Source organism: Carassius carassius, chromosome 3, assembly GCF_963082965.1.
Source record: "Carassius carassius chromosome 3, fCarCar2.1, whole genome shotgun sequence".
NCBI lineage: Eukaryota > Metazoa > Chordata > Actinopteri > Cypriniformes > Cyprinidae > Carassius > Carassius carassius.
Window position 1 is genome coordinate 18,937,145 of NC_081757.1, and position 27,485 is coordinate 18,964,629.

General features: G+C 37.5%; 1 protein-coding gene across 2 annotated transcripts; it reads left to right on the top strand.

Annotated features, from left to right (window-relative positions):
• Positions 1-898: 898 nt before the first annotated feature.
• Positions 899-26,559, top strand: rhpn2 (rhophilin, Rho GTPase binding protein 2). 2 transcript variants are annotated; one of them, XM_059532298.1, is made up of 15 exons: positions 899-1,197; positions 5,594-5,709; positions 8,830-8,958; positions 14,201-14,276; positions 14,678-14,755; positions 14,902-15,026; positions 15,365-15,531; positions 16,211-16,398; positions 17,396-17,552; positions 18,105-18,224; positions 18,334-18,528; positions 20,466-20,542; positions 22,911-23,057; positions 24,543-24,701; positions 24,824-26,559. In XM_059532298.1, the coding sequence occupies exons 1-15, from the start codon at positions 1,129-1,131 to the stop codon at positions 25,064-25,066; spliced, it is 2,046 nt and encodes a 681-aa protein (XP_059388281.1). In that variant the 5' UTR covers positions 899-1,128; the 3' UTR covers positions 25,067-26,559. The 2 variants fall into 2 exon arrangements, with proteins under 2 accessions (XP_059388281.1, XP_059388291.1); XM_059532308.1 differs by having other exon boundaries at positions 20,466-20,512.
• The last annotated feature ends 926 nt before the right edge of the window (positions 26,560-27,485 follow it).

Here is a 27,485-nt window from a genome sequence, read left to right on the forward strand (position 1 = left end):
TTTAATTTAAAATTACACATGCTATACTTTTGTTACAGAAGCTGCAACTAAATCATTGGGTTGAGTAAATGTAACTAAACAAAATTTCTATTTTTGTGAAACTATCGCCAACTATATATTAAATTGAAATGATAGCCTACTCAAAATATAATATAATAATAAATTACTTTTTTATTAATTTAACTGTTGAATAAAATAATTTCCAAATTTGCACTCATTCGTGCCTGAGGTGATAACTTTATGAGACAAAAGCTATATGTATAATTGTAAGGGCTATCCCTGGCGGCGTTATGAAAACGGCGTTTTAAAATTAATACGGCATTGAAAAGCACGCGTTTTATGGACCACTTGGCTTTCCATAAATTTAAGCCTAACGTGAACAACACGTTTCAGTGCATTCAACATCTAGAATCAAAACGCAAGAGGGCGCTTTCACCTTATATCACTGCCTACAGAACCGGAATCAAATGTAAAAACAAGGTACACATTAAAGTAAAGTAAAATAAAATAAAATAAAATAAGTATCATAAATTTGTGTGTGCGCGCGCGCGTGTGTGTGTGTGTGTGTGTGTGTGTGTGTGTCTGTGTAGTGCAAATATACAAATAACTTATGTTCACAACAGGCAAAAGAGTTAGAATATGTATAAAATAATCTATGTACAGATAATAGATTCAGTGTATTTGCATAACGTCTCATCGGAGAAGCAAATGTTATGTATTTGTTTATCTTTTTTTTTATTACAGTCACATTTGACAAATAAAACATTCGTGTGGGTCTGTAATTTTAAAACTATCCGTATAGTTAAACAGTTACCAATATCATTCTGAGCTAAAAATAACTTTGAAGTTGAGCATTTATAAGCAAGTCGAATCGGGGGCGTGGCAATTGCGCAGGTAAGATCAGACAGACTCCGCCCACTGTCGTGACGCAGCCTTAGCAGAGCAGAGTGGGGAAGCGTAGCCCAAATAGCGAATGCAGAAAGTGATTAGGAGAGCGTGCACAACAGTGGACATCGACAGACATCGGAGACTTGAGTTCCTTAGAGACACACACCTGTTGAGCTACAGCAACGACTTACGACTTCTGCTTTCTGAATTTCTTCGAGGCAATCGGTTGAGGGTTCAGAAATGACGGACACTCTTATGCCCAATGGTTGCAAGACCAACGGACCGGTGGAGAGTGGCTACTTCAAAAAGGTCAGCGACTCGGAGTTTCATTTCCGTTCTCGATGTTTCGGGAGGTGATGAGATGTTCTTCATGACTTTTTATTGGACGCCATCTAGATGGATACATCACTTCTGTTTTACTAGCGTTGTATTGAAAAGATACGTGACTGATTTTCATGTTCTTTCACGAATTTTAAGACGTAAAGTGTTGATAACAAGTGAAGGACGAGGCAGCCAGTCTCCCTTCTTCTTCTTCAGTAGGTGTTTGTAATAGGATCTATTGGAGATGAGCACACATCTGCGGGGCTTGTGAACGAACAATGCCAAGCGAAAGAGTTTAGACTCTCTCGGTTTTAAAGGTTCACAGTTTTGTATGTTATTCACCCTGTTAAACCATCTTCGTTGGCTTCTAAATATTTTATATCAACGTTCCTTAGCTACAAAAATATCATGATAGCCCTAGTTTCCGACACCGATGACTCCAGGTATTGTTAATGCCCTCACAACTACAATAATTTGTGATTAAAAGAGTTAAAAGAATTGCAACTAACTATTATTTTAATAATAGATTAATCTGTCGATCATTTATTTGATTAATTGGATGATACATCCAACAGGTATTCATAGAACAATAATAATAATAATTTAAAATTAAAATATAATCGTAATCATTTATTTACAAATTTGTTATTCCACATCCTGCCCAGTCAGGGTTGTCCAAATAATGCAGTGCAATTTGAAGTCAATGTAAACAAATGTAGTTACATGTAGACTATGTGCGTTGTGTGCAAAAAGGGGTTAAACTCACCATTTGACAGTAGTTAAAATAACAAAAAAGTTAAAATCACTAAATTAAAAATGACAATAAACAAAAGCACAGACTGTTGGACTGGTACGGGGTAGGAGGAACACATTACAGTGCATTCATACTCATTACAATTTTACAAAAACTGCTATATTTGCAAGAACTATTACATTGCTATCTTCTCCTGAACTATTGTGTTGCGGTGGAAACTGATTAATACAGTGAATTATTTGTAAAGAATTGTGTACCTTACTCAAAAAGTTGTTTTCTGGCATTTGCTTTTTACATTTTGACAGCTGATTCAGATTTTGCAGTGGTCATGGTGAAGTTGGTTCAGTATGTTTGTAAATAAAGGTTTTTGTACGGTCTGCCCTGAAGTGTGTGACTGAAATTGACTGAAGTGTGTGCATGTATGCATTTCTTTTGGAAGAGTAACTAGCGGCAGGTTTCTGGCATTTATCCTGGATTTTTTATCCTCAGGATTTTTTTGTCAGTGTGAATGGCAGCTGAAGAGGCCTGTTGTCTTTGTTGAGCTCACCTCTCTTTGTGTCAAGACTCAAGAGTATCTATTGGGCTTTTTGTTCAGTGCTTCTTATTCTTGTTTGATGTCAAATTGGACCAGTACAATGATCAGTTTCTACAGGTTCTCTTGAAATGTTTTTTGGAAGTCCTCTTCACATGAAACATTGAGTGAAACAGAAAAATGAACCACGGACTGGGTTTTCTGAGATAATTTGGTCAAATATGGTTATGTTATTGCATGGATGGTTGAATTTTAGAGAAAAGGCTATTTTTTTTACTCTGCTGCTTGAAGTAGCTGTGTTTGTTCAGCACATTTCCTATGTCTCCTTTTCATTTTTTACATTAATTCTTTGAAAATGAGCGCGGTTGCCATTTGCAGTGAGAAGGTTTCAGGCCGGTGACCAGGTGGGGGCTGGTTCAGAGTGGTGATGTGGTTTTGGTCCAGTTCTGCCTGAGCTGATCCTGCTTGGGCTATGGGGCTTGGAGAAACTGAATTGCAGATTCAGCATCTTTTTTCAGTTTTCCTTCTATTAATGTTGCATCTGCCCAGTGAAAGTGCATAGCCAAAACCACAAACATTAATGAAACACAGATGCTCCAATTTCATGTCCCGGCACAGGCATGAGAAGAAGTTTAGAGTTTTATGATTAGTATAACATGGCTTCTGTGCAGCATTACGCAGTATGAGTAAAGTGATCTAACAGCACCCAAAAATCCATGAATAAGAAGGAAAGCCTGTGTCATAACAAAAATTAATCATTGATCAGAGCTTTCTGTTGCATAATTCTTTAATAGGTATTTACTGAAGCCTGACTTTGTTACCCCAATGCAGAAGCAGAGCAGTTAGTCATTGGCGCATTTAAAGGATCTCCTATGGCTTAAAAAAGAAATGAACATTTGTTACTGTGATCTCATATTTGTTCAGATAACTGCCATATACAATAGTTGAATAATGTAGAACACTTACACAACTTAGTTGAGGCCCTGTTTTCTGTCTCATTTGTGCCCTGGTTTGATTAGGGCCTTGTTTCTGCTCTGTTTGCATTGTTATTTGAGGGGCAACAGTGTGATTGTGACTGTGAAGGGCAGTTGCACTGGCAGCTCTTTGGTTCTGCTTGGTTAAACATCGCCCTGTTCTAGAATGTGTAGCTGGGTCCCTTTGACAACCACTATTGCCCATGTTTACACCGCAGCAGACTATAGTTTTCATTTTGTTTCAGATTGCTACTTTCACGCTCAATCCTGTTGTTAACAAAAGTGACAACCAAATAATCTAACCGAGTTGGCATTTTCAGTCAAGCTGTATCGTAAGAACAAAACCACACTGGGCAGCCAGTGGTCTGTCATGTCATACAATACTAGAGGAACTCTGCACTGCACATGTTCATGTCTCAAGTGTGCTGGGGGGTTTTTCACATGGGGGTTTGGTAGATCGAGAGGGAGATATGAGCTGTGTGTCATCTGAAACTTTAGATGTAGTTGCTGTGTGTCTTCTACCAGAGCTGTTTTTACCTGCACCTACAAATGAAGTATTTTAACACCACAGTCAAATAATTAAGATATGATAGATAATCTTTGATTGTAGTTGTTATTAAATATATATGTCAGTCATGAAACTCTAGATGGCACAGGCTGACGGGTTGTAAATGTAACTGATGATATTCAGAGAGTTAAATGACTTGGCACAAGCTGATTGGTTCATGCTGTATATGCAGTCAATGTGCTTACTGCCTTGCATTTATATGGCTGGCTAGTATTCAATTGAGATTTATGCAGCGTGCTTTCAGAGTTTTGCTGAAACCCTCTACCTGCTCCAGCTCCACCTGTATAGATCTGCTACGGGTTATTTTATATGCTGTTTTTGCAGCAGCAGTATGTCTTAAATACTCATGCCACCATATTGTCATATGCATTGGCAGTAGCAAGTTCCTGCACTTGCAGCAGTGTATTTATCGTATAGATTTATTCCACCAAGACCAAATTCATTAACATTTTCATATCCATCACCATAATAAAATCTTCAGACAGCTGTCATGATTGAAATAATGTTTAGTCAAATAAGACTTTCTGATATTATGAAAGTCACCATCTTGGATATTTACTTCAGTCATAGTCACTGTACTTGTAGATGTTATGTGGTGTTCGCAGCTTTTTCATGGATACAAAATAGGATTGACTTCAATCACATGTGCATATAGAGTGTATTTGAACTGCCACTGTGAGCAGTTGTATGAACATCACTGCTGTTAGTGCAATCATATTTTGGCTAATTTCACGATCAAAAAAGGTCCACTGTCCATTTTTAATAGTGTAGTGACACATGAAGCACCATTTACACACAGGCTGCTTTCAAACCAAGTAGCTTTTTGTTGGCCAATGTGGGAAATTAGTTGAGCAACTCGAACCCACTGCAAACTTTTTCGAGTTTGAATGAAATTCCAGATTGAACAGATGACTTAAGACCACTGTATTTCAAATGTGCAATTTGTGAAAAATGTGACAATATACTTGTCAGTCCAAAACATTAACTGTGTGAATGTATCTACTACTTTTACACATTAAACCGTAAATTACCGTAAAACTGCCAGTTTGACATTCCCGCTGTTTGACATCTGCTATACACACAAGCAATTATGAACCAAACAATCAAAGACATTAAAAATTATTATGTCATAGCAAGTGGACCTGATTTCAGAAGTAGACAGTATGTTTTCACTGTAGGATCTTATGGAATGTTTGTCAAGATTAGGGGTAAGAGGTTTGCTATTTTAACCATCTAGAGTGATACTAGCCTTCTATAAATCATCAGACCTCCTCCCTCAGCTATCAGATTTATAACAGATACTTTCTATAGGTGCGCCGGGGTGGGAAATTGATCTTGTTACGTCATGTACTGGGTGCGCCACACCTTGAAAACATTACAAGGTGTATGTGTTGGCTGGCATGTGCTTGTGTGCTTATCATTTATAGGCACTATGTAATGCTTTATAAGAATGTACACAACAAGCGGTAAATTCCTTTTAGATTAGCTGTCAGTGAGGAGCAACAAAAACAATGTGAACTGTTGTTGATCTCTTTCTCCTTCTCTTTCTCTGACAGGGATGTAATCCATTTGCTCAAACAGGCCGCAGTAAGCTGCAGAATAAAAGAGCACTTCTCAACCAGCAAATCATCAAGCAGATGAGGATTAGAGCTGGAGCAGAGAACCTTCTCAAGTAAGTCAAGCACTCTTCTGTGTAGACACACACATGAGGGCAAATGCTCATTCACCACCCTTATCTTGCATGTTAGCCTACAGGCACATGTGTGGATATGCAGTGCACACATATGTCTTTTCCTAAAAAATCCAACCAAGTTTTTTTTTTTTTTTTTGAAAGAAGGTGCCATGTCCTCCTGTCATCCAAATTATTTCTCTGTGTGTATGTGTGCAGAAGCAAATGTTTTGAGCTCATATGCACTCTGATCTGGCTTTCAGGTGTGCATTTTTACCTTTAGATTTGGAGTTGTTGATAGACACAGTAACATTGTGGCTTTGTTAAAAGCTGTTGACTAAAGAGACTTGGAATGCTATACATGAGATTTGAAGTTTTCAGACCTCATACCTGTGAAGCTCATAGAGTCCTTGCTAGGACATTGAAACTTGTAACCATAATATCTTACACTCATATAAACTTGCTTTGCTTAGAAACATTAAGCGTGCAAGCAGTTTTTTCGTTTTCGAACATTCTAGCAGCCAGCTGTCAACTGAGAAGTGCTGGCACTGATTTGAATGGTAACCGCCGGTCAGTCATGCATACTTCTATAGCTGATCCAGAGAAGAGAGGGAAAAAACATGCAAAGGATTATGCAAATATTTTGGTGTCACCTTTCTGGTGTCAAGGGAGAGAAGAATATCATACAAATTAGACAGCAAAACTTTTATTTACAGAATGTTAAATGCATTTCTAAAATGAATAATTTTGAATTTGAAATTTGAATTGCTGATTTGTAACTGACCAGTGCTACCACACTGTCTGATGGATTTGTATCAGCTCTGTTCAAGGAAGCATTTATATAAATGAAACATAAGCTGACAAGAAACACAACCTAGCTGACATCTTATCCACAAACACCCACATTCATCCCAGTGCAGACACTCAGAAAGGACAGGTATTTGTGAAGTTTACAGAACTGCTGTTGCATCTTGTTGTGAAAACTCCAGATTATATATTTCCTCTCTCAAAAGCTGCCAGTGTTTTTCCTTTTACGACGAGCACACGCTGTAACATTGGAAAACCCGGTCTCCATGGGGACGTTAAGTGTGTCTGTTGTCTCCGTGGTTTTGAAGGACACACCTGCTGGGTTGGTCCTCGGAGCGAAGCATTTGATTGGCATTGACGTCAAAGTGCCTTTAAAATCTTATTAGAACAATAAAGTTTGGACAAGCTCTTTTCAATGAGAAACCATATGTGAGTCTGCTTTCTTTTCTCCTATATGGGCTAATAATATGTTTGGGCCATAGCCTGTGTTTGTCGAGTCATTGTCATCTGGCTTTGGCTGCAGTTTGGATGAACATTGTGGGTTGGCTGAAACTTGGTGGAAAACAAGGCAGGGTCCAAGCAGATACAAGGGTTTGGTGATTTTAATTACAAAGGAATGCTTCTATATGGGATGATATTCCCTCTAGTCAGCAGATGACTGTTGTGACAGGTACACCGTGAGGTCATTGCAGTGCTGTGATGTGTTTGCAAATGGCCTGAGGCCTTCTGTCAGCCTGTTTAACACGTCCCCACAGACACGTACGCTGACTCTCTTAAATGTCAGCAGAAGCAGTTAAAATAAGGCTGTTTGAGAGGCAGGGCTCTCACACGTACACGCAAACGCTGCCTTAGGATCTCTCTGCCGATAGTTCAGTCAAACGCTCTAAATGCCTCTGTGTTTAATGTGTGATTCAGAGCTAAAGAAGGCCTGGTATGTATTGTAATGATATACATGAGTCAGTTTTAGAGCCCTTCATTAGAGCTGGAAGTCGGAGTGCTTTTGGTTACCTGAGCTCATTAATATTGGTGTGGGGGTGGATGCTTGCTCAATCGCTTTACCTTCCATTCATAGCTGCTCTATCTTCAGCGCTGATCTGGAATGTTCTCTCATTCATGGGTCTCCGAGGTTTGTGGTACATGGGAGAGAGGATAGCCACATAATAGATCAATTGTAAGGAAGTTGTCTGCTTTTATCAACCCCCCCCCCCCCCCCCCCCCCACACACACACACACTCCCACTTAATTTCCATAATGTTTTTCTCTTACACTCTCTCTCTCTCTCTCTCTCTCGGTCTCTCTCTCTCAGATCTAAGCGGCTGTAGTCCACATTCTTGTGTGTTTGTTTGAGTGTGCTCACAGGCCCGACCGGTTTCATTGAGTGTTAATTTTGTGGGGTTCCGCCCTGGCAACGTGACTCTGTATCTTAACATTGTCTTACAATTTAGTTTTTATTCTAAGAGTTTTTTCTACTTCGCTATGTTTTTCATGATCAATAACAATATTGTCAAGTTTCTTTGTTACTCAATTTTAGCTTCACCTTTTTGTTCGCTCTACATCAGTTCCATATTTTATTATTATTATGAAGTAGTTCATCCTCAAGCTTGTTACTTTAGCTATGATGTTGTATCTGGTTTTGTATAAAGGACTTTTTGGAAGGCTTTTTCATTGTTGAGCACTTTGAGCTAAACTTTAGTTTGAAGCTATTACAGCACAATACAAATAAATACATATATTTATGATTAGTATAGTATTGTTATTATATAATAAAGGATTCTTGCTAGTCTTTCTCCCCTCATGTGAGTATGTTTGAGAACCACAAGGTATGTGATTAAAATAGAAGACCGTGATTGACAGTTTGTGATGTTGCCTGTTTAAATAAAAGGTCAAAAGTCTCCAGTTCAAACTGACATGCTCACCTTCACCTTGCTTCCTCCCATTAAGTTTAGAATAGAAGCCACCGATAAAACAGGTTCGCTAATATGCAGATATTCCTCTGTGTGTCTAGAATGTTTTGTATTTTATTGATTGGCTTTAGTTAAGCATATTCCTATTTTATATTTAGTGTATATTGTATATGTGAAGTTGAATTCTAAAGCTTTTCTTTGACAAACGTGACTGTACTGCCAACTCACTGCTTATTTCTATCATGTGCTTGGGAGCACAAAAAAAGAACAAAGACTCCAGTCTTATCAGCCTCTTCCTTCTGTACTGTTGCTTCTGTACATTTCAAACTGATTCAAATTATGCCACTTTTCCTGTGTTGTGAACTTGGTTGCATGTGACCTTGGCTTATCCTCTCTCTTTCTCTCTTTCAAGGGCGACGTCCAATAATAAGGTTCGGGAGCAGGTGGTGCTGGAGTTGAGTTATGTCAACTCGGATCTGCAGCTTCTTATGGAGCAGCTGGAAGGACTCAACAGCTCGGTGGAAGTTTATCAGGACGTACAGTAAGTACACACACAGCACAGCACTAAGGAGGAAGAAAGATACAGTGAGAACATAACTTGAGTCAGATTAAGAGCCATTCTAGGGACAGAATGCACTGTTATTACTCCTACTCCATTTCATCCTCCCTGATGTGTTACAGTAATGGAAGGGAAGGGGTGTGCACAGAATGATATAAGAGCAGACACCTCTGTTCACTGCCCCGCACATTTTTAGTTCTAATCTCTTTTCAAATTATGTGGAATATATTTAAATAAGGTTAATAAGTCTTAAACAGAACTGAGAGAACTTTGATGATTATTGGTAGTTAAAATTAAAAAATAGTATTTCATTAAAACCACAGAAGGGCCATGGGATGTGTAGAATGTGTAGGATGTGTACAAAGTACCTTGGTTATTAAAGCTATGTAAGACTTTTGTCATTAGATCTTTGAGTTTCATAAATCTCTCCCGTTTGGAGACTTTGAGTAAACGGAAGGACAACAATGGAAATATTCTGAGATTAGAAGCTGCACAAATCATTCTGTAAACTGTCATTGTTTGTAAACTAATGACGTCCACAGTTTTACCATTTAAGGTGAAATTAACACTTTTTAGTGATTTTAAGATTTTTTGTGTGTTAATTTCATTGTAACATTGTATGTGTCACAATGAAATTAAAATTCTTATATTTTATGGAGTACTGCTGTTATTGTAAATGATTTATCAATGCATATCATATTTTCTTTTTAAATCAGTGTACCTTCATGGTCTTTTATATTTAAAAATATGAATTTCATATCAAGTCAGTTCTCGTAACAATAGGGAATTTTGAAATATTTACATTTCATGATGAAGATTTTGAATTCCTTAAAGCCAGATGGCTTGTTTTCAAAACATTAAAAAATCTAATTGGTTCTCATGCCACTAATCAAATGGTCTTCTTGATATAAGTTCCTTTGCTTTGGTCAGCTTGATGGCTCACTTAAACATTTCAATTGAAATATTTTGGAAATATCACACTGAGCACAGACTGCTGATTTCTATATGGTCTCCTCTACTCTTGCTCTGAATGCTTTCCTTTATTTAAAAATAAAAAAGCTAACCAGTCCACAACCTTATATTTTTGTAAACACGGCTGAAGTTTAAAGAGAAGACAAGAAATAGGAGGTGGGCTCATTGGTTAATCAATCTTTTTGAGTTTCTTTCTACATTGTAGACTGGTTGATAATTCTGGTGAATCTTCAAGCTCATCGTCTTTTTACACGTGCCACATGTGTCCCCCTCACGTGTCCGAAGAGGATGCAAAATTTTCATTTTTTTTTTTGTGTTTCTGTTATCTCTTCCATGGTATCACACTTATACCATACTGTATATGACCAATTCTCTCACTGTCATCAAATTCTCTTTGTTAGTTACACGTTAAAAATGTCTTCGGATTTAAAACAGATAGCGGATGTCCTCCTATATTCAGTGATGTTCAAGTGATGCATTCTTTAGAGATACAAACCCCACAGCCTAAATGAAAGGATTCAATAATGGTGCTGCAGTCATGCTTTTGTTACCGTCACGCTGTGTATATGTTGTTTAGTTCGCAGACCTTGAGTGTGTTTCCTTGGCTAATGTTGGATTCTTGTCCTCTTTAAATCCTCTCTAAGCCCTCTTTTGCCTCTCAGACCACTGTGAGTGAGAGTGTGTATGCATGTATGCACCCTTGAGTGTCTTTGGCATGCTTCACCGTCTGCACGAGAACAGCCGTCTTTCTCTGTTCTGTAGCCCAAACTCTGCTTAACTAAGCTGTGCTGGCCTAGTTTTTTTTATCAGCATTAGCTTCATAACATGTTGGGTTTGTTCCTCTAGGCAAAGCACTAATGAAAGAATGTTTAACCCCAGTGTCTGGAGGGTTCATAGTAAACCAGAAAAACCTCCTGCAGACTTATGTACCTGATTCTGAACCCCTGACCTACATCCATAATTACAACTCACTGCAAAGCTGTAAACATGAGACACTCATATTTAGTTTTTTTCTTTTTGGAAGTAAAAGAATGGTATGGGTTTAAGGTTTAGTTCACCCCCCAAAAAAAAGCAATTATTTACTCATCTGATCTCATGTCTTTCTAAACTTGTATGAATTTCTTTCTTTCATTTCATCGAAGATAAATGAAAAATAAATGATTGTAAGAGTATGTTTTACAAGAAAATACTATTTCAGTATTTCTGCTTGAAAATTTCACATTCAGTGTGTTACTTGCCCCTTCTTTTAAACTATTTTAACTCCGAAACTGCTAGTACATTTCACATTACAAAGTAAAATAATGAAAGTCATTGGGGTTCTTGTCTTTAATTTTTGGCTGAATTGTCCCATTTGGCAGAATTATTTTATTTATGTTATTTATAATTTTTTTTTTTTATCAAAGAATTTAGCTCTCTTAGGCTATACAGTATGTTCTGTAATATGATTTTGGCTTGACTCTGAATTAAACTCAAATAAATAAAAATATATATATTCCCTTAGTTTCAGAAAGCCAACAATTGATTAGATGAGTAGTTCAAAATGTTTTTGTTTTTTTGGTCCATTCCTGATTCCAGTACTTCCATTTGTTCCATTTGTACTTTTTATGACTATTATTATTATGAAATAGTATAATTCTACTAATAAAGAAGTTGATGTGTCAGTTTTGGACTGCCGCTGTTTTTGTGGTTGTGCTTTTATGCATACCGGCACAATTACTCTTTTCCTTTGCACTGCAAATGTGTTTCTTCAACTTTCTACAAACATGCTTTATTTGTCCTGTTAAACAAACAAAGCCTGTCACCTCCTACGTGTTACTGAGTGTGAGAAAAGGAATATTCCCATTGGTGCGGTGTTATCACCTGTGTTTCGTGAAAAGAAATCCAAACAGGACAAGGTCTTCCTGTAGCTGCATACAATGTGGCATTCTGAATCGCACCTGGCTGCCAGCTTACTCTGTCTGTCTGTGTGTGTGTGTGTGTGTGTGTGTGTGTCAGTAAAAGGACAGAACTGCATTCTTTCATATTTTTTTTCAAGTCCCTGCACCCTCTCTTTCCTTCTGACTGTTTTTGAAACAAACCTTTTTCTCATGGTCTGAAGAGCGCAAGGGAACAGAACCTGTATTCTGTTCTGTTTCTAATGGCAGTGAATGTTCTCTGCAACCTGATTGGTTTACATTCTTGAAGTTCTCTGATTCCATACAGTAGTGCATGGAAATGTTATTGTTGCTTTCACACTGGAAACAAGTTGATGTGAATGAGATCTCATATCTAGAACTGCAAGTAATCCGTACCAGAATCTGAACATCAAGCATTTTCATAACCTTTCCTTTGTGTCTTAGTTAAGTACTTTGTTACACTTTACAGAAAGGCTAGATTTGTTAACATCAATTTGTTTTAATGAACTGAGAATGAACAATGTTTATGCACAATGCATTAAGTAATGTCAGTATATACAACTCTTAATACAACAGTTTTTTCATACACTGCTGTTCTAAGTTTTGAGATTTGAGAGTTGCTAAAGAATCTCATGCTCACCAATGCTGCATTTATTTCAATTAAAAATACAGTAAAAAAAGTTGTGAAAATATCATTATCATTTAAAACAACTTTTCTATTTTCATATATAATTAGTAATGTTAATTTTTTTTCCTGTGAGCTGTATTTTTGCCAGCAGTTCCTCCAGTCTTCGGTGTCACGTGATCTTTCAGAAATCATTCTAATATGCTGATTTCAACAGTGTTGTGTTGTTCCAAATATTTATATGGAATCCGTAACACATTGTTTTATTCAGATTCTTTGATGAATAGGAAATTTAAGCATTTATTTAAAATACAAATATTTTGTATGAATGTCTTCACTGTCAATTTTTAGTAAAAATATTTAATTTCTAACTGACCCTTAACAAGTTTAACCCAGATTAATAAATGCTGTTAAATGATCACAGTTCATAATACCAAATGCATTAATGTACCAATGTTAAGAAATTGAACCTGCAAGCTATTCTAGAATATTTCTGCTCTATTGATTTATTTAGTGTTTATACATATGTCTTATGAGTGATATTCTTTTCCTCTGATCCAGTAATACTTCTCAGAAATATTTCCCCAAACTAGGGCTGGACTGTTATCTGTCATCTAGACTCAATCAGGACAGACCAGGACTGCCTCTCATCAGCTCACACTCATGTGTTCTCTCATCTGTCTTCACTCAGACTGCTCTGAGCTAATACCCCAACAGTGCAAGCTTTGTAGTTAATGAAGACTCCACAAACATAAATATATAGTGTATTCTGTATACCGTATTTTCCGGACTATAAGTCGCACTTTTTTTCATAGTTTGGCTGGTCCTGCGACTTATAATCAGGTGCGACTTATTTATCAAAATTAATTTGACATGAACCGAGAGAAATGAACCAAGAGAAGACATTACCATCTACAGCCACGAGAGGGCGCTCTATGCTGCTCAGTTCTCCTGTAGTCTACACTGAAGACATTGAGCGCCCTCTCGCGGCTGTAGACGGTAATGTTTTCTCTTGGTTCTAAATAAATGCGACTTATGCTCAGGTGCTACTTCTTATAGTCCGAAAAATACGGGTAATCACAATCTTAAAAGTGTGATGAGCACAAAATGTAAGACTCTTACGCACACTACTCTTTCTTGGGTCAAAGTTTTTTTAATTACTCAATAGTTTTCTACAACGTAAGCAGGTTAATAGGCTTGTGATGTCTTCTACTCTGGTATCAGCTGATTCAGTCTTAGAGATGATTGAAACTGGCACAGAATTGTTGTAGTATGAGTAATGTGTGATAGGGGTCACATTTACTTGCCCGTTGCAAGCATGTCTCAGTTCTGAGTCACACAGAGAGTGGAAAGTCTGGTTTTGCTGAATCACTGGCCTAAGAAAGAACCGGTCACACTTTCAAGGTCCAGTTCTCACTATTAACAGACTTCTGACTCAATAAACTCTTTAAATTTGTTACATTTAGGTATAAGGTAGTATTATGGATTTAGAGTATGGTCATGCAGAATGTGTGCTTTATTAGTATTGATAAACAGCCAATATGTTAATAACGGACATGCTAATAAGCAACTAGTTAATAATGAGAATTGCTCCCAATACTAAAGTGTTACCAAAGGAGTGTTACTAAGTGTTACTAAAGTGTTACCAAGTCTTATTCGTTCTTACTGAAAGTGTTCTCATCTCGGTTTTTCAAAATGTCATTTCTAATCTATCTTTTTATTGGTTTTACAGAGAGACATCCAGCATCCCACTCATCCCTCTGGGACTGAAGGAGACAAAGGATGTGGATTTCTCCGTTGCTCTCAAGGTCAGTTTCTTACACAGCGCCCCCTTCAGTGTTTACTTCCTTTATTATTCCTTCAGTCAGGTGGCTTTTGAGAGTCTCTAAGCTTTTCCAAGTGATAATAGAAAGTAGGTCACAGCATGATACACAAGGAAGCCAGAGAATAAAACTTGAATTATGGTTTTGGAAGTCTGCAGTGATTTTTGATGTATGCCCCTTATAAATAAGTGGGTGTTGAGAGACTAGGCTCAATCAGATGGGCTTTGGTTGAACTGTAATGACATAGTCATGGTGAGTCTATGGCAATGTGTCATTGTAATGTCTGTTTTCTCACTACAGACAAGTTTAGCGAGGAGAACAGGCCTGTGAATACATGACTGTTTGATTTGACAGAGAGAGTGAATGGATATGATTTTTTTTAACAGGACTACATCCTGGAACACTACAGTGAAGATGGCTCAAACTTTCAGGATGAGATTGATGACCTGATGGACCTCAGACAGGTAAAATGTGACTTGTAAAAGTGTGCAGTTCATTTAGGGTAATAATGCATCTGCTAAGAAATAAACTTACAGTAGACAGCTTTAGATACACAAAGCTAACCAGTGAGATCTTTCTTATTGACGTTTCTGACTTAAATGTGTTTTAGGCCTGTCGGACCCCCAGTCGTAATCCTTCTGGTATAGATTTGCTTGCCAACTACTTCAGTCAACTCTCCTTCTTAGAGACCAGATTCTTCTCTCCTACGCGCCAGATTGGCATTTTCTTTACATGGTAGGTTGCATCTCACCCACACGAGCAGTACTGACATTATACACCGCTGTATCAGCTGTAAACATCACAACTCGCTGAGAGGTAACACAACTGGTCTGACTGGATCGTCAGGCTGCCATTGTTGTTTCTATGTTTATCCATCAGCTTTTTTATTCATTTATACCATAGTGACAAAAGGAGATAAGAGGGTAAATAAAGAATAAATGTCATCATAAAAAAGCAAATTAGAATGGAGAGAAGTAACTGAATTACTAATAAAGCTACAGTACAGCTCACTTCAGCATTTCATATGTATGTGTAATCAAAGTAAAAAAGTTTTTTTTTTTGTGCCCACGCAGGTATGACTCTTTTACCGGTGTGCCTGTGTGCCAGCAGAACATCTCTCTGGAGAAAGCCAGCATGCTCTTCAACATGGCAGCTCTGTACTCCCAGATTGGAACCCGCGCCAACAGACAAACACAAGCTGGACTCGAGGACGCCATCGCTGCCTTCCAGAAATCTGCAGGTGAGAGGTTTTAAGTAGATGCACTTGACTGGTAAAGATGCTTGTAACCAGCTTGGAATGTCAGTAATGTGGTACAGATTTAGATAAGTTTGCAAGAAGGGAAGGAAAGTATCCAGAGCTGGCTATGATGCACTCCTGCATCATGAGAACAGACCGTGTGTTCGGGTTCCGGTTGTGTTTCGAGGTGGGGTGAACATGATGCAGTTCTTCCCCCTCGACAGCAGATCTGTCAAAGGCTCATGGGAACTCAGTGGCTTGTGTCAGTTTTAGCCTCCTTAAAATAACAGCAGCATAAAGAGAGATCTGGCTGGCTTTCTTAAGCTATAAAAACAGCTAACCCCGCTGTCTTTCATCACATTGAATGTTTTGTATATCTCCAAATATGATCTCTCTCTCTCCTTTTGTTGTTGTGATTATGACAGATTGATTGACACATTGTCTTACAAGTCTTTTTTTATCTCTTAAGATGTGTTTGCAGAAGGCATTTAAAAGAGGAAATGACAGTGCTTTTTACATATGCCGAATAATGTTGGGAGGCTTAAATTATCTAGAATTTTCCATTTAAATTTCTGTTTAATTTACACTCTGCTGAAATTGAAGGCAAATAAAAGGGAACTGATGCACGCTCTAATATTAAATTCTGTCTGTCTGATTTTTGTTTGTGTATGTTCTGCTGCAGGTGTGCTGCACTACCTGAAGGAGACATTTACACACACTCCCAGTTATGATATGAGCCCTGCGATGCTGAGCATGTTGATCCGGCTGATGCTAGCACAAGCGCAGGAGTGTTTGTTTGAGCAGATTACTCTCCCAGGAATCCGAAATGAGTTCTTCAGCCTGCTCAGAATAGCCCAAGAGGCTGTCAAGGTATTAAAAAAAAACTGTGTTATTACAGTAATTAATTATTATTAGTTAAGCAAGAATGTATTAAATTGATCAAAAGGGACCGTAAAAACTATATCAGAATCATTTTTTTGGTTTTAAACTTTCTATTCATAAAGGATCCTGGAAAAGATGCATCACAACTTCCACACAGAACAACTATTTTCAACATGTGGTCTTTATTATAACACTTATGCAAATTAAAATGTTTCTTAAGCACCAAATCAGCATATTACAATGGTTTCTGTAAGGATCGTGTGACATTGAAGACTGGAGTAATGAGTGATGAAAATTCAGCTTTGACATCACTTATTATAAAATACCGTATTTTTCGGACTATAAGTCGCACCTGAGTATAAGTCGCATCAGTCCAAAAATACGTCATGATGAGGAAAAAACATATATAAGTTGCACTGGACTATAAGTCGCATTTATTTAGAACCAAGAACCAAGAGAAAACATTATCGTCTACAGCCACGAGAGGGCGCTCTATGTCTTCAGTGTAGACTACAGGATCATTGAGCAGCATAGAGCGCCCTCTCGCGGCTGTAGATGGTAATGTTTTCTCTTGGTTCATTTCTCTCGGTTCATGTCAAATTAATTTTGATAAATAAGTCGCACTTGACTATAAGTCACAGGACCAGCCAAACTATGAAAAAAAGTGCGACTAACAGTCCGGAAAATACAGTATGTGAAATACAAAACAGCAACTGTTAATTAAAAAAAAATATTTCACTTGGTGGGCATTTAAAAACTTCTTTACAAAACATTTACAAATCTTGCTGACTAAGAACTAATGGAATAATTTTTGTATGTTCTTTCTTTTGGAATTTAACCTGGGATGTCTGTATAAGGGGACATTTTTACATATAAATACATGACCTATTGATCCTATCAGTATGTGGGTCTGTTTCAAAGCCTGCAGTTACGCCTCTGTCCAGAGTGCTTGTGACATTTACCCTTCTCTCCTTTCTGTTCTCAGGTGGGGGAGACCTACAGTGAAGTTCACCAGTCCATGATCCAGACCCCCATTAAGAACAACGTGCCCTTTTTCTGGACCACCATGTCTGAGCTGAAGACCAATCACTACAACTCTCTTGCCCATTACTTTGTCTCCACTGCTCTGCTGGACCACCAGTGTAAGTCAAGCACCCAATCACAGCTCTTGGCCATCTCCCATTGGCTGACAGCCCACTGGAACCTTTAAAAGGTTACCTTTGTGTCTGATTCATAGAAATTGTTTCCTTTTCCTTGGGAGAGTAAAGGATTCAGGTATCATTGCTTTAATGGACTTTTATTCTGAGGTACTTTTTTGAAGGTTTTAAAAAGGGAGGCAGAAGAAAGGCAGAGATGGTTAAGTATCTCGGGCTGTGTTTGACAGGGTTCTGATATACTGTGCCAGACCAAATGGGATTATGTAACATTCTTGTTGTTATTCAAGCAGTCACTCCCCCATCCCCTGTTTCTCGCTTCTGTTTTTTTGTCTCCGTGACCGACAGTTTTAGCTATTAAGGAGTTAATTTGGACTCAACAGCCCTAGTAAATACACAATGGGTTGTGTAAATGCCATAACATTTAACATGGCCTCTGTGCAATGAGATGAAATTTACAGGAATGTACTTGTTTCCCGGTTTGTTGAGCAAAACAATGCAGTGTTTAAATATCGCTGATTTATGTGTCTGTATGTGTAGTGACGCCCAGTGATGACGAGGACAAGCAAGAGAAGGCTCTGTCACAACTATATGATACCATGCCAGAGGGACGTTCTCCTCTTGACATCCTGAAAGATAAAGAGGAGAGACGGCGGATAGGTGAGAGGCTCCTATACTACATGCAGACCTGTGAGGCTACAGAGAGTGTAAATGATTGGGATATTCCACTTTAACTCACTAAACTAACATTTTCTATCTGTTTGCTCAGGTAAAGCTCATCTGCAGCGCTCCCTCATGGGACACGAAGAGGCCATCCGCACACATTCTCGCTGTCGACACCTGCAAAAACTGGACATCCTGAGTGACATCCTACAAGCTGGCCTCAAACGCTCTCTTACTAAGTTTGAACAAAATGACAAGGAAGAAGAGTTCACAGACTACATGCTTGCACCAGATATCATCTGTAAGTCAGAGATAGACAACTGTTATTAATGGTCACACTAAACTTTCTACTATTTTATAATTCAATATATAAAACTATGCAGTCAACTGCACTTCACTGCAGTGCTGCAGGTTAAAAATCTGTTTTTTTAATTCAGCTAAGAGTCATGATAGAAATTCTAAGAGCAGAGTTCATTAAACTTGAACCTTGGAACACAGTGCAATTTGTATGAGCTTGTGTTTCCTGTCTCTCACATTTGCATGAATATGAATGGAAGTTAATGGAGTGAAAAGTGTATCGTGTCAGAAACGCATGCAAGCATAATGCATTTGTATCATAAACACTAATGCATCCGAATGTGTTTTTTACTGGTATAAAAAAAAAATTATTGGCTCATTATGTAGAAAGTTCTGTTATAGTTTGTTTGCTTGTTTGTTTAACCCTCTGGGCTTCTTCGCCCGAAAACGGGCGAAAACTTGAACGTTTTGAAATGTTTAATTTTTTTGCTTCATCGGATGGGGATGAAACTTGGTGACTTTTGTTGTATTACCTATATGAACACACAAAAAAATCAAGGAGATGATTCTGATATGTTAAAGGGTCGTAAAAAAAAAAGTCACACTTAGCTTCCTCCCGCCCGAAAACGGGCGACATAGGAAATGAATGGGAAATACGAAAAAATAGGAAAACTCAGAGAAACTTTTGGTGGTACAAGCTACAGATCAGCAACTGTGCTGAAAAAAAGTGTACAGCAATGAAGGGGTGACACTCTAGAACATCAAGAGTGCAAATAAGACCCCCCCCCCACACACACACACCCACGCACACAAACACACACACACACATACACAGATAAACTGGCGACTGCAACAGCAAATTTGTAGAATATTCCACATAAAATCAATAAATGAAAAAAAAAAACTTGCTCAAATGCACACACACACAGACGCACACACACAGAGAGAGAGAGAGAGAGAGAGAGAGAGGGAGAGAGAGAGAGAGAGAGAGAAAGAGAGAGACTGGTAAGACTGCAACAGCAAATTTTGAGAATATGCAAAAATAAATAAATAAAAAATACAAAAAGAGACTCTCGCTCAAATGCAACACACACACACACACACACACACACACACACACACACACACATTCACTCACACACACACATTCACTCACACACACACACATTGTGTTCCCTTTCTAACCAAATGCTATAGTTTGATTGTAATCATAATGCAAAACCTGATACTTATCTAAACATTTTTGTTAAGAAAATAAAGTAATCATCTTTTAGAATATCTAAATGTATATCTAAATAAAAAAACGAATAAGATAGAGAAATCATGTCTAAAACAACAAAAGGAATCAAAAAGCCTTTCTATATAGGATATATAGGAAGCTATAGGCAGCCTACAGGCTGGTACAGGACATTACACAAAAGTGGCTATTTTTTAAAGCCACTAGATGAAGTTCTTCTCCTGGAACATTTTTTTTTTAGGCTGGCACTCTATTTTGATGTGAAATGCTGTATTTATTGAATTTTTTTTTTTAATAAATATAAAATAAAAAATGATATATTAATTCTAATGGAAAAAATAGCTCATAAAAATTATATAATTAATTCAAAGTATCATAAAAAATTCTAAAAATTCTAAATAATAATCAGAAAACATTATAGAACAAAAATATATTTGATTGGTTATCCTGGGAAAAAGTAAAGTACAATTTTAAGGCTTCGCCCGTTTTCGGGCGGGAGGAAGCTAAGTGTGACCCATTTACGAAGAAGCCCAGAGGGTAAATCTAAATGTGCAACAGTGAGCATCACAGTTTAAACTGTGGTTTGGTCTAAATGAGATTCTCAGAACAGAACCTTCATCTTACTGTAGAGAAGCACAGTGGTTATGTAAGTTCAGTTGAGAGAGTGAACATGCACTGACCCTGTTTTCATCTTTCTCTGTTAGCTAAAACAGAAAAGAAAGTTGAGATGGAGATTCCAGCTGCCACTAAGGTGAAAGTCAAAGACCTGTTCCAGCGGCTGGTATGTGGGCTACTAATTTTACTCAAGACATTTCAGGCTCCTTTCACAGCACGGGAATGCTCTCGCAAATTTGCAGTTTTCTTAGTACATAGAATAGTTTTGCATAACACACAAGTATTTTGTGAGCATGTGTGCTGTTGAACAGACCCATGTTGATTGATCTGTACACACTGGCCAAACAGACCACAACCCCAACAATCCAAGCTTCCAGTTTCATTAGCAAAAACCGAAATACTGCAAGCAGTCGGGGATGCCACTGAGTTATAATTTTTAATTCTTGGAAAATCTGTTTGGTCAGTCTGTAGAGATCTATACTCATTTTACTATACTATACTAATATGAATAACCCTGGTTTGAACATGAATTTCAAAGTGGTATGGCATCTTGTTACTATAACTTTCTAAAACTCAAATCAACTATACTATCACTATTACCTAACTCATACTTAGTTTTAGGGGTTTAAACAAACTCCTAACATTAAGTATTTAACATTGGCACACTATTATCCTCAGACAAATACCTCTTTAAAAGCTTTTTGAGGGGAGATATCTTGTAAAATCTTTTTTTTTACTTGATTCCTCCTAAAAACATTAGGTTTTATGAAAAATTAAGTTTATAGGATGGTCACATGTATATAAAGAGTGTAAAATTATTTTGGATTGTTGTAGAAAATTAAGCTCGACTAACGAAAGTTTTTAATTATTTTTTTTCAAGATAATGTCCACAAATGAACACTAGGTATACAAGTGAATCCTTAATACATTTGGCAAAAGTAAAAGACTAAATAAACTACATGACGTGAACATCACCATCGCCAAGCTTCTGAAGGCTTTAAATCATCCTTTAAAATCTACACGATAGAAAGTTTGATTTAGAATAGCTTGAACATAAACACAATGAGATAAGCAATCTAGTGAGTAGATGACCTTTCCTGTTTAGCATGATGACATTTAATGTACCCAACATCCTGTAGCCACTTGTTAGAAGCCACATTTTTCAAGAAACGTAAAAGATTTAAAAAGATCACGGGAGGGATATAAAAAACTCTTGAGGTTGTTAACCTTATTTTAGACAATTAACCAAAAAAGGTTTTTTTTGTTGTTGTTGTTTTTTACTACAGGACAACTAGTGTCATGTCATTGACTCATTTGTCTTTATTTTGGGTTTGATTTCTGTAACACCAAGTTTTCATCTGCAGTAAGTTCTGGAAAACAATAAAAAAAAACAAGAATCATTTTGACCCTGTGCTAGAGTCTTAGAATTGTAAATCTGGTGTACAGAACTGGGACATTCGAGAACCACATTGACGTGTATATTCCGTTCCCTTCAGCTGTGGGGAGCAGGGTAATTCAGGTGAAGGAGGCAGAGTTTATGATGTGGTTAGTTTTATGGAAGTGTATGTTTGAGTTTTACCGCCTTCAGATGTCTGAGTGACCTTCAGAGAGTTCAAAGAACCACTGTTCCTTGAGCCATGGGCACTTTAAATGACCCCTCACTTGAAATTACATTTCCGTAGTAGAGTTCAGTTTTACATGTAAGCATTGCAAGTCTTTAATCGTGTTGAGTGACCTTTCTGAGGCAGAGGTCAACCATATGCTGCATACACCTTAAACAGAAGTTTATTGACTTTTTAAAGGGATAGTTCACCTAAAATTGAAAATTTAGTCATCATTTACTCACCCTTATGTTGTTCCAAAGCTGTATGAGTTTTTTTTATTCTGTTGAACACACACACACACACACACACACACACAAAGATAATTTGAAGAATGCTGGTAATCAGACGGTTGATGGTTCCCATTGACTTGTATAGTATTTCTTTACCTAATGGGGTTCAACAACTGTTTGGTTCTTCAGAATTCTTCAAAATACCTTCTTTTGTGTCCAACATGAGAAAGAAACTTTTACAGGTTTGGAAAGACGTGAGGGTAAGTAAATGTTGATGATAATTTGAATTTTTAGGTGAACTATTTCTTTAAGGCCCCCTTTGTCTGAGACAATGTTTGAAGGGCCTCCTATCTATTCTGATGTACCTCTAGCTAAATTTAGATCATGTTCCTGGCCCCCCCAGAAGTCTGGCATGTCCCAGTAGTGGATCCCAGGACCTAAAGTTGAGAATCACTGCCTTAAACTCTTTAACCATAACATCTCCTTAGATAATTGTGCTTTTCATGATAATATTAAATAAACTTTCTGCACCATGTGAGTAATGCCATTCACATATACTGCATGAAGTCAGCCTGCCAGTAAGCCAGATGTTTGGATGTCGAGCAGGAGCCAAGGACGACCAGGGTGGCAAGTTAAAAACACCCTGTGTGTCTTTGAATGTGGTGAGTTGCTATAGTGATTTGATGTTGTATTTGTGTAGGGGCCTTTGTCAGTGTTCTCAGCAAAGCAGAGATGGTCAGCCCCACGAACCATCAGACTGAGACTGCAGGACAGAGACCTTGGATTCACTCTGAAGGGAGATGCACCCGTTCAGATACAGTCACTGGATCCCCTTTGTCCCGCAGCGGTGAGTGTTTACACACAGACATAGGCACCAGTAATGTAGGGCCCTATGATTTCAAGGATTTGGAAAAAGTGGACCGAATTGCAGAATCTAGTCATAAAAACTTAATATACCGTATAATGTGGAATTCCAGATCGATAAATCAAGAGCAGGTCAGTACACTTACATCAAAATGTGATCTGGATTAGTGTCTGTGAATATTAAGCTGCAAAAATGACGTTTAAAAATGAATCCTGCATGTTCTGCTTGTCTCTGTATGAATAAATGGTGCAGATGCACGAAGCATGTTTTGAAGAATGTTTACGACGCACGCTATGACACGCTTCTGCTGCCTCAGTATATGAACACATTAACAAGACCTCTAGAACTTCTCTGAGAGTCACTTCATGAGCATTTTACCATTTCTTTTGAGTAAAACTATCGTCATACCATATACAAACAGAAACCTAAAGGTCTTCACAGCAACCCGTCAAAATAAAAGTTTGGTTTTACTTGAAGAAATTGTGACATAAATATTACTTAATTAAAATAAATATAAATACTTAAATATTAATTAATTTAATGATACTACTATTACTACTACTACTAATAAAATATTTACCAGAATTTTTTTTTACAAGAATCTTTTTAGCAGAAAAATGTAAATACAACATAGTTTTCCCCCCAAAAAATAAATATTATATATATATATATATATATATATATATATATATATAACTGAATTTGAGAAAAATAAAAAACATTTCATAGGGCCTTAAAAAAATTTGTTTTTGTTAAACTTGTAATAAATTTCTGTATAATATTGTAAGTTTCAGGATTAATTTAACCATTAAAACAGAGTCTAGAAATGGGGCCCTAGTAATTTTAGTTCACCCCAAAATAAACATCATGTTACTCTTCCTTAGGGTGTGCAAAACCTGTATAAATTTTGTATTTTTTATTGTTTATGTGGAACATAAGATATGTTTTGTCCTTGAGAGATATGTTTTGTCCCCCCCCCCCCCCCCCCCACCCGTTTTATTGCATATAAATAAATAATTAATGCAGTGTTATCTTAATGAGAAGAGCAAACAGAACCGGATAACTGTAATGACATTTATCAGAAGTGATTAATCTTCCTTGCATACGTGTAAATGTCTCTGAAGCGGCGAGGACAGATGATTTAATCTTTGACAGCAGCAATTGAATGAATACAAAGCACACACATTTATCCACGCCCACTGCACCTGTTTCTGACCATACGAGTCTCAAGCTGTCTCAAGCAGCTGTGTGTCTCCCACAAATAACCCCAACCATTTTTGTTGGAGCACATGAGCGAGTCCTCTCAGAGCTGATCTCTATGGTAACAGAAGTGTGGTCGTGCCGATAAACCCATACCATAAATATCTGAAGTGGCACTCTTGCAGGGCCAGGACGTGAATTACTTCTCTGACCTTTTTCTGTCTTTCCCTCTGTTTCCTTTTCTCTCCACTATCACTTCATCACTAGGCTGAAGGGCTGAAAGAAGGAGATTACCTTGTTGCTGTGGGTGACACGGAGTGTAAATGGCTGGGAGTGAGTGATGTTATGAAGCTTTTAAAGGATGTGGATGAGGAGGGCGTCAACATCAGAGTGGTCAGCATGTTGGATAGCAGCAGCCAACCAATGGTAACTCCCATTTGTTTCAGGGTTTTCTTTACCTTCCGTTCTCTGATTGGTTGAGAAACTGTATTGAAATATTCCACTGAAGAGAAACTTTAATCACCTCTCACCTCTTTGTATCTCTGCAGCCCACCAAGAGCGCTACATATGGCGGTCTGCCGAAGACCTACTCCATGATCTGCCTGGCACATGATGAGGACGATAAGAAGTCTCGCAAGGTAGCAAAAAAACCATCATTCCTCAGCTGGGGTCTCAAGAACAAGCAGAAGAGCGGTAGTACACTGAGTCTGCCCAATGCAGATTACAACGGACCCAGGAACAGACCCTGCCCTACCTATCGCAACTCATATAATGAAAGTGCCCTCTACTAAACACACAAAACTGGAATTATACCTACACTGATGGTGCAGCAACACAATATATCACAAGAAAAGAGAGAGGGATTTTTAGAAAGATTGAAATTTATTACAGATGAAAATGTACATTTTGCACAGATCTACAGTACAAACAAAGGTGTAAGTTAAACCTTTATTGCTAGTTTGGTTGTCTAGAATATCTCACCAATAAATTAAAGGAGAAAATTGTGTTTTAATGAATCGGTAGATAAAACACAGTGCATGCTGCTTATTGTTATTTGTTTGTTTTATTATTCTTGTACTGAATGGTGAAATGGTGTGATGAAGGATTTTTTTCTTTTCTTTTTTTTGTGGAAACTGGCACACACAGGCATCCTCCTCAAAGCCTGCAGCTGACATGCAGACCAATATAACAGGGTTCTGTGATGATCTTGCATCATTGCAATGGAATTCTAACTCTGTCAATCACTGTAGAAGAACAAAATGTAGGAGAGGACAGTGAATAGCTTTTGCCCCGGGAATGTCTGTTCAACAAGCAGTAATATTATTTTGTGTAACTTAAGTATTAACATACACTGAAGGGAAATACCACGATAGGACTCTATAGTTATGCGTAGTCTAAAGGTATTGCCAAATTCAAGCAAGAAGGATCAAAAATACATCAGTGAATACAAATGCCATCCTTATTAAACTTTTGTTCCATGTGTTTTACCTAGCACTTCTTCAGTGTTGGAATATTCCACTTGTCTACAAAGTAGATTTTTATACACATTTGATAATCAAATAATTTATATGCAAAATAAAGAGGACAAAATATCTATATAAACGTGTATTCATTTTAAGTATTAGAAGTATTTAGTTTTTTTTATTGTGAAACTGTAGCCTGATGTATATAATCATGGGTTGTTTTTGGCTACATATCTTTCTTTCTGTTACTTGGTGTATGTTCTTCTCTTTATATAGTATAGCTCAAAAATGTACAGATGGCAAGGTTTTTTTTTTTCATATCTTTTTGACAATATATAACTTTTCATTTACTTGTAGAAAACACTGCCTTTCAGATGCCTTTAAAATGCCTTATCACAGTCTACACTGACACAAACTTACCTTGCTTGTAAATACTTTGTTATAGTCAATGAATGTATCGTATCCGTTTATGTTTCTGCAAGTGCCACATTCAGAATTATAATGGCAAACACTGTTCCAAGAGAATGTTGACATTGCAAGGTTACATATTAATGATTCTTTGAAAATGATGTTGATGTTCACAGTGCTTCTCTTTGGGGTGGGAACAGAATCGGCATCAGTGCTCTAAATTCCAACTTTGTTACAAAAGGTAAAGCAGATTTCTGGATTATTTTTTTTTTTGTGTCGACACACTATGTGGATTACTGTTGTGATATGTCTAGGGAAATGTCTGGACTGTGATGTCTGTCTGAAATGTATATTGTTGCCTACTTTTGTTGTATATGTAAATCTTGATCTAAATAAAAGGGGTCAAAACAGTGGCTATTTTTATTGTGTATGGGTGTTGTGTTTATTCACTGTGTAATCTTCCCAACCACGCCAATTCTGGTTCAAAGTACCATTAAGCAGGTGATTATCTCTTAATACAGGTCATGCATGAGTAAGCAGATAGTCTCTGTTTTGCCCTATTTCTTTCTCCCTTTTCCAAATAAAGTTTTTTTTTTACCCAGAAATCTGACAGTATAACTGCAGCATGGTATTTTAAAACTGCAGCCCTGTGATTCAGATGTGAAAGTTCATGTAAAGTAAGGGCAGAACAGAGATAATAATCTCATTGTTAGAGAGTAAACTGCAGTAATACTATAATATAATGACTGCTTGAAACTTCAGTAAAACAAAGAAAGGAATGTTGCTCTCTTCATATGAGAGGAAAAGTGGCATTCGTGTTGTGCTCGGTGTGCATGTGAATCAGGGCAGTGAAAATGGTGTGGTGGACTAATGGATTTTAAATCACTCACAGACGGGGATTTTATGGTGTGGCTTTGGTTGGGTTATTAGAGAGATTGCTTACCTACGCCAGCAGTGATGTCACAGCGGTTAAGTGTGTCTGTGGGAGAAAGAGAGAGAAAGACAGAGAGGATGTCTCTGCATCTTCTTCAGAACATCACAAATACACTGACTCAGGACTTGTTCAACAATTGCTTTTATTCAAGAACTGGAGTTTTACCGGAATCATGTAAATACCCCACACAAGTCTGCTTTTAACTGGAACACTTTCCACCAGAGGGATTTCTAGTATGGCTCACCCACTTTCTCCTCTTCAGCAGTCTTGTAAGAGCACAGGGAGCACTCTTTTAACCCACTTAGCAATGTTAGATGCTGAAACATATTACTGAACTAAATACTAGTCAATCAAATATATATATATATTTTTATATCTGTAATATTCGTAATAATGATTACAAAA

Bases quoted from the DNA above. Each gene is read 5' to 3' on its own strand.
- rhpn2 (XM_059532298.1), top strand. From the start codon at position 1,129: ATGACGGACACTCTTATGCCCAATGGTTGCAAGACCAACGGACCGGTG. The intron at 8,959-14,200 runs GTAAGTACACAC...TTGGTTTTACAG, and splicing joins GAAGTTTATCAGGACGTACA to AGAGACATCCAGCATCCCAC. The intron at 17,553-18,104 runs GTAAGTCAAGCA...CTGTATGTGTAG, and splicing joins TGCTCTGCTGGACCACCAGT to TGACGCCCAGTGATGACGAG.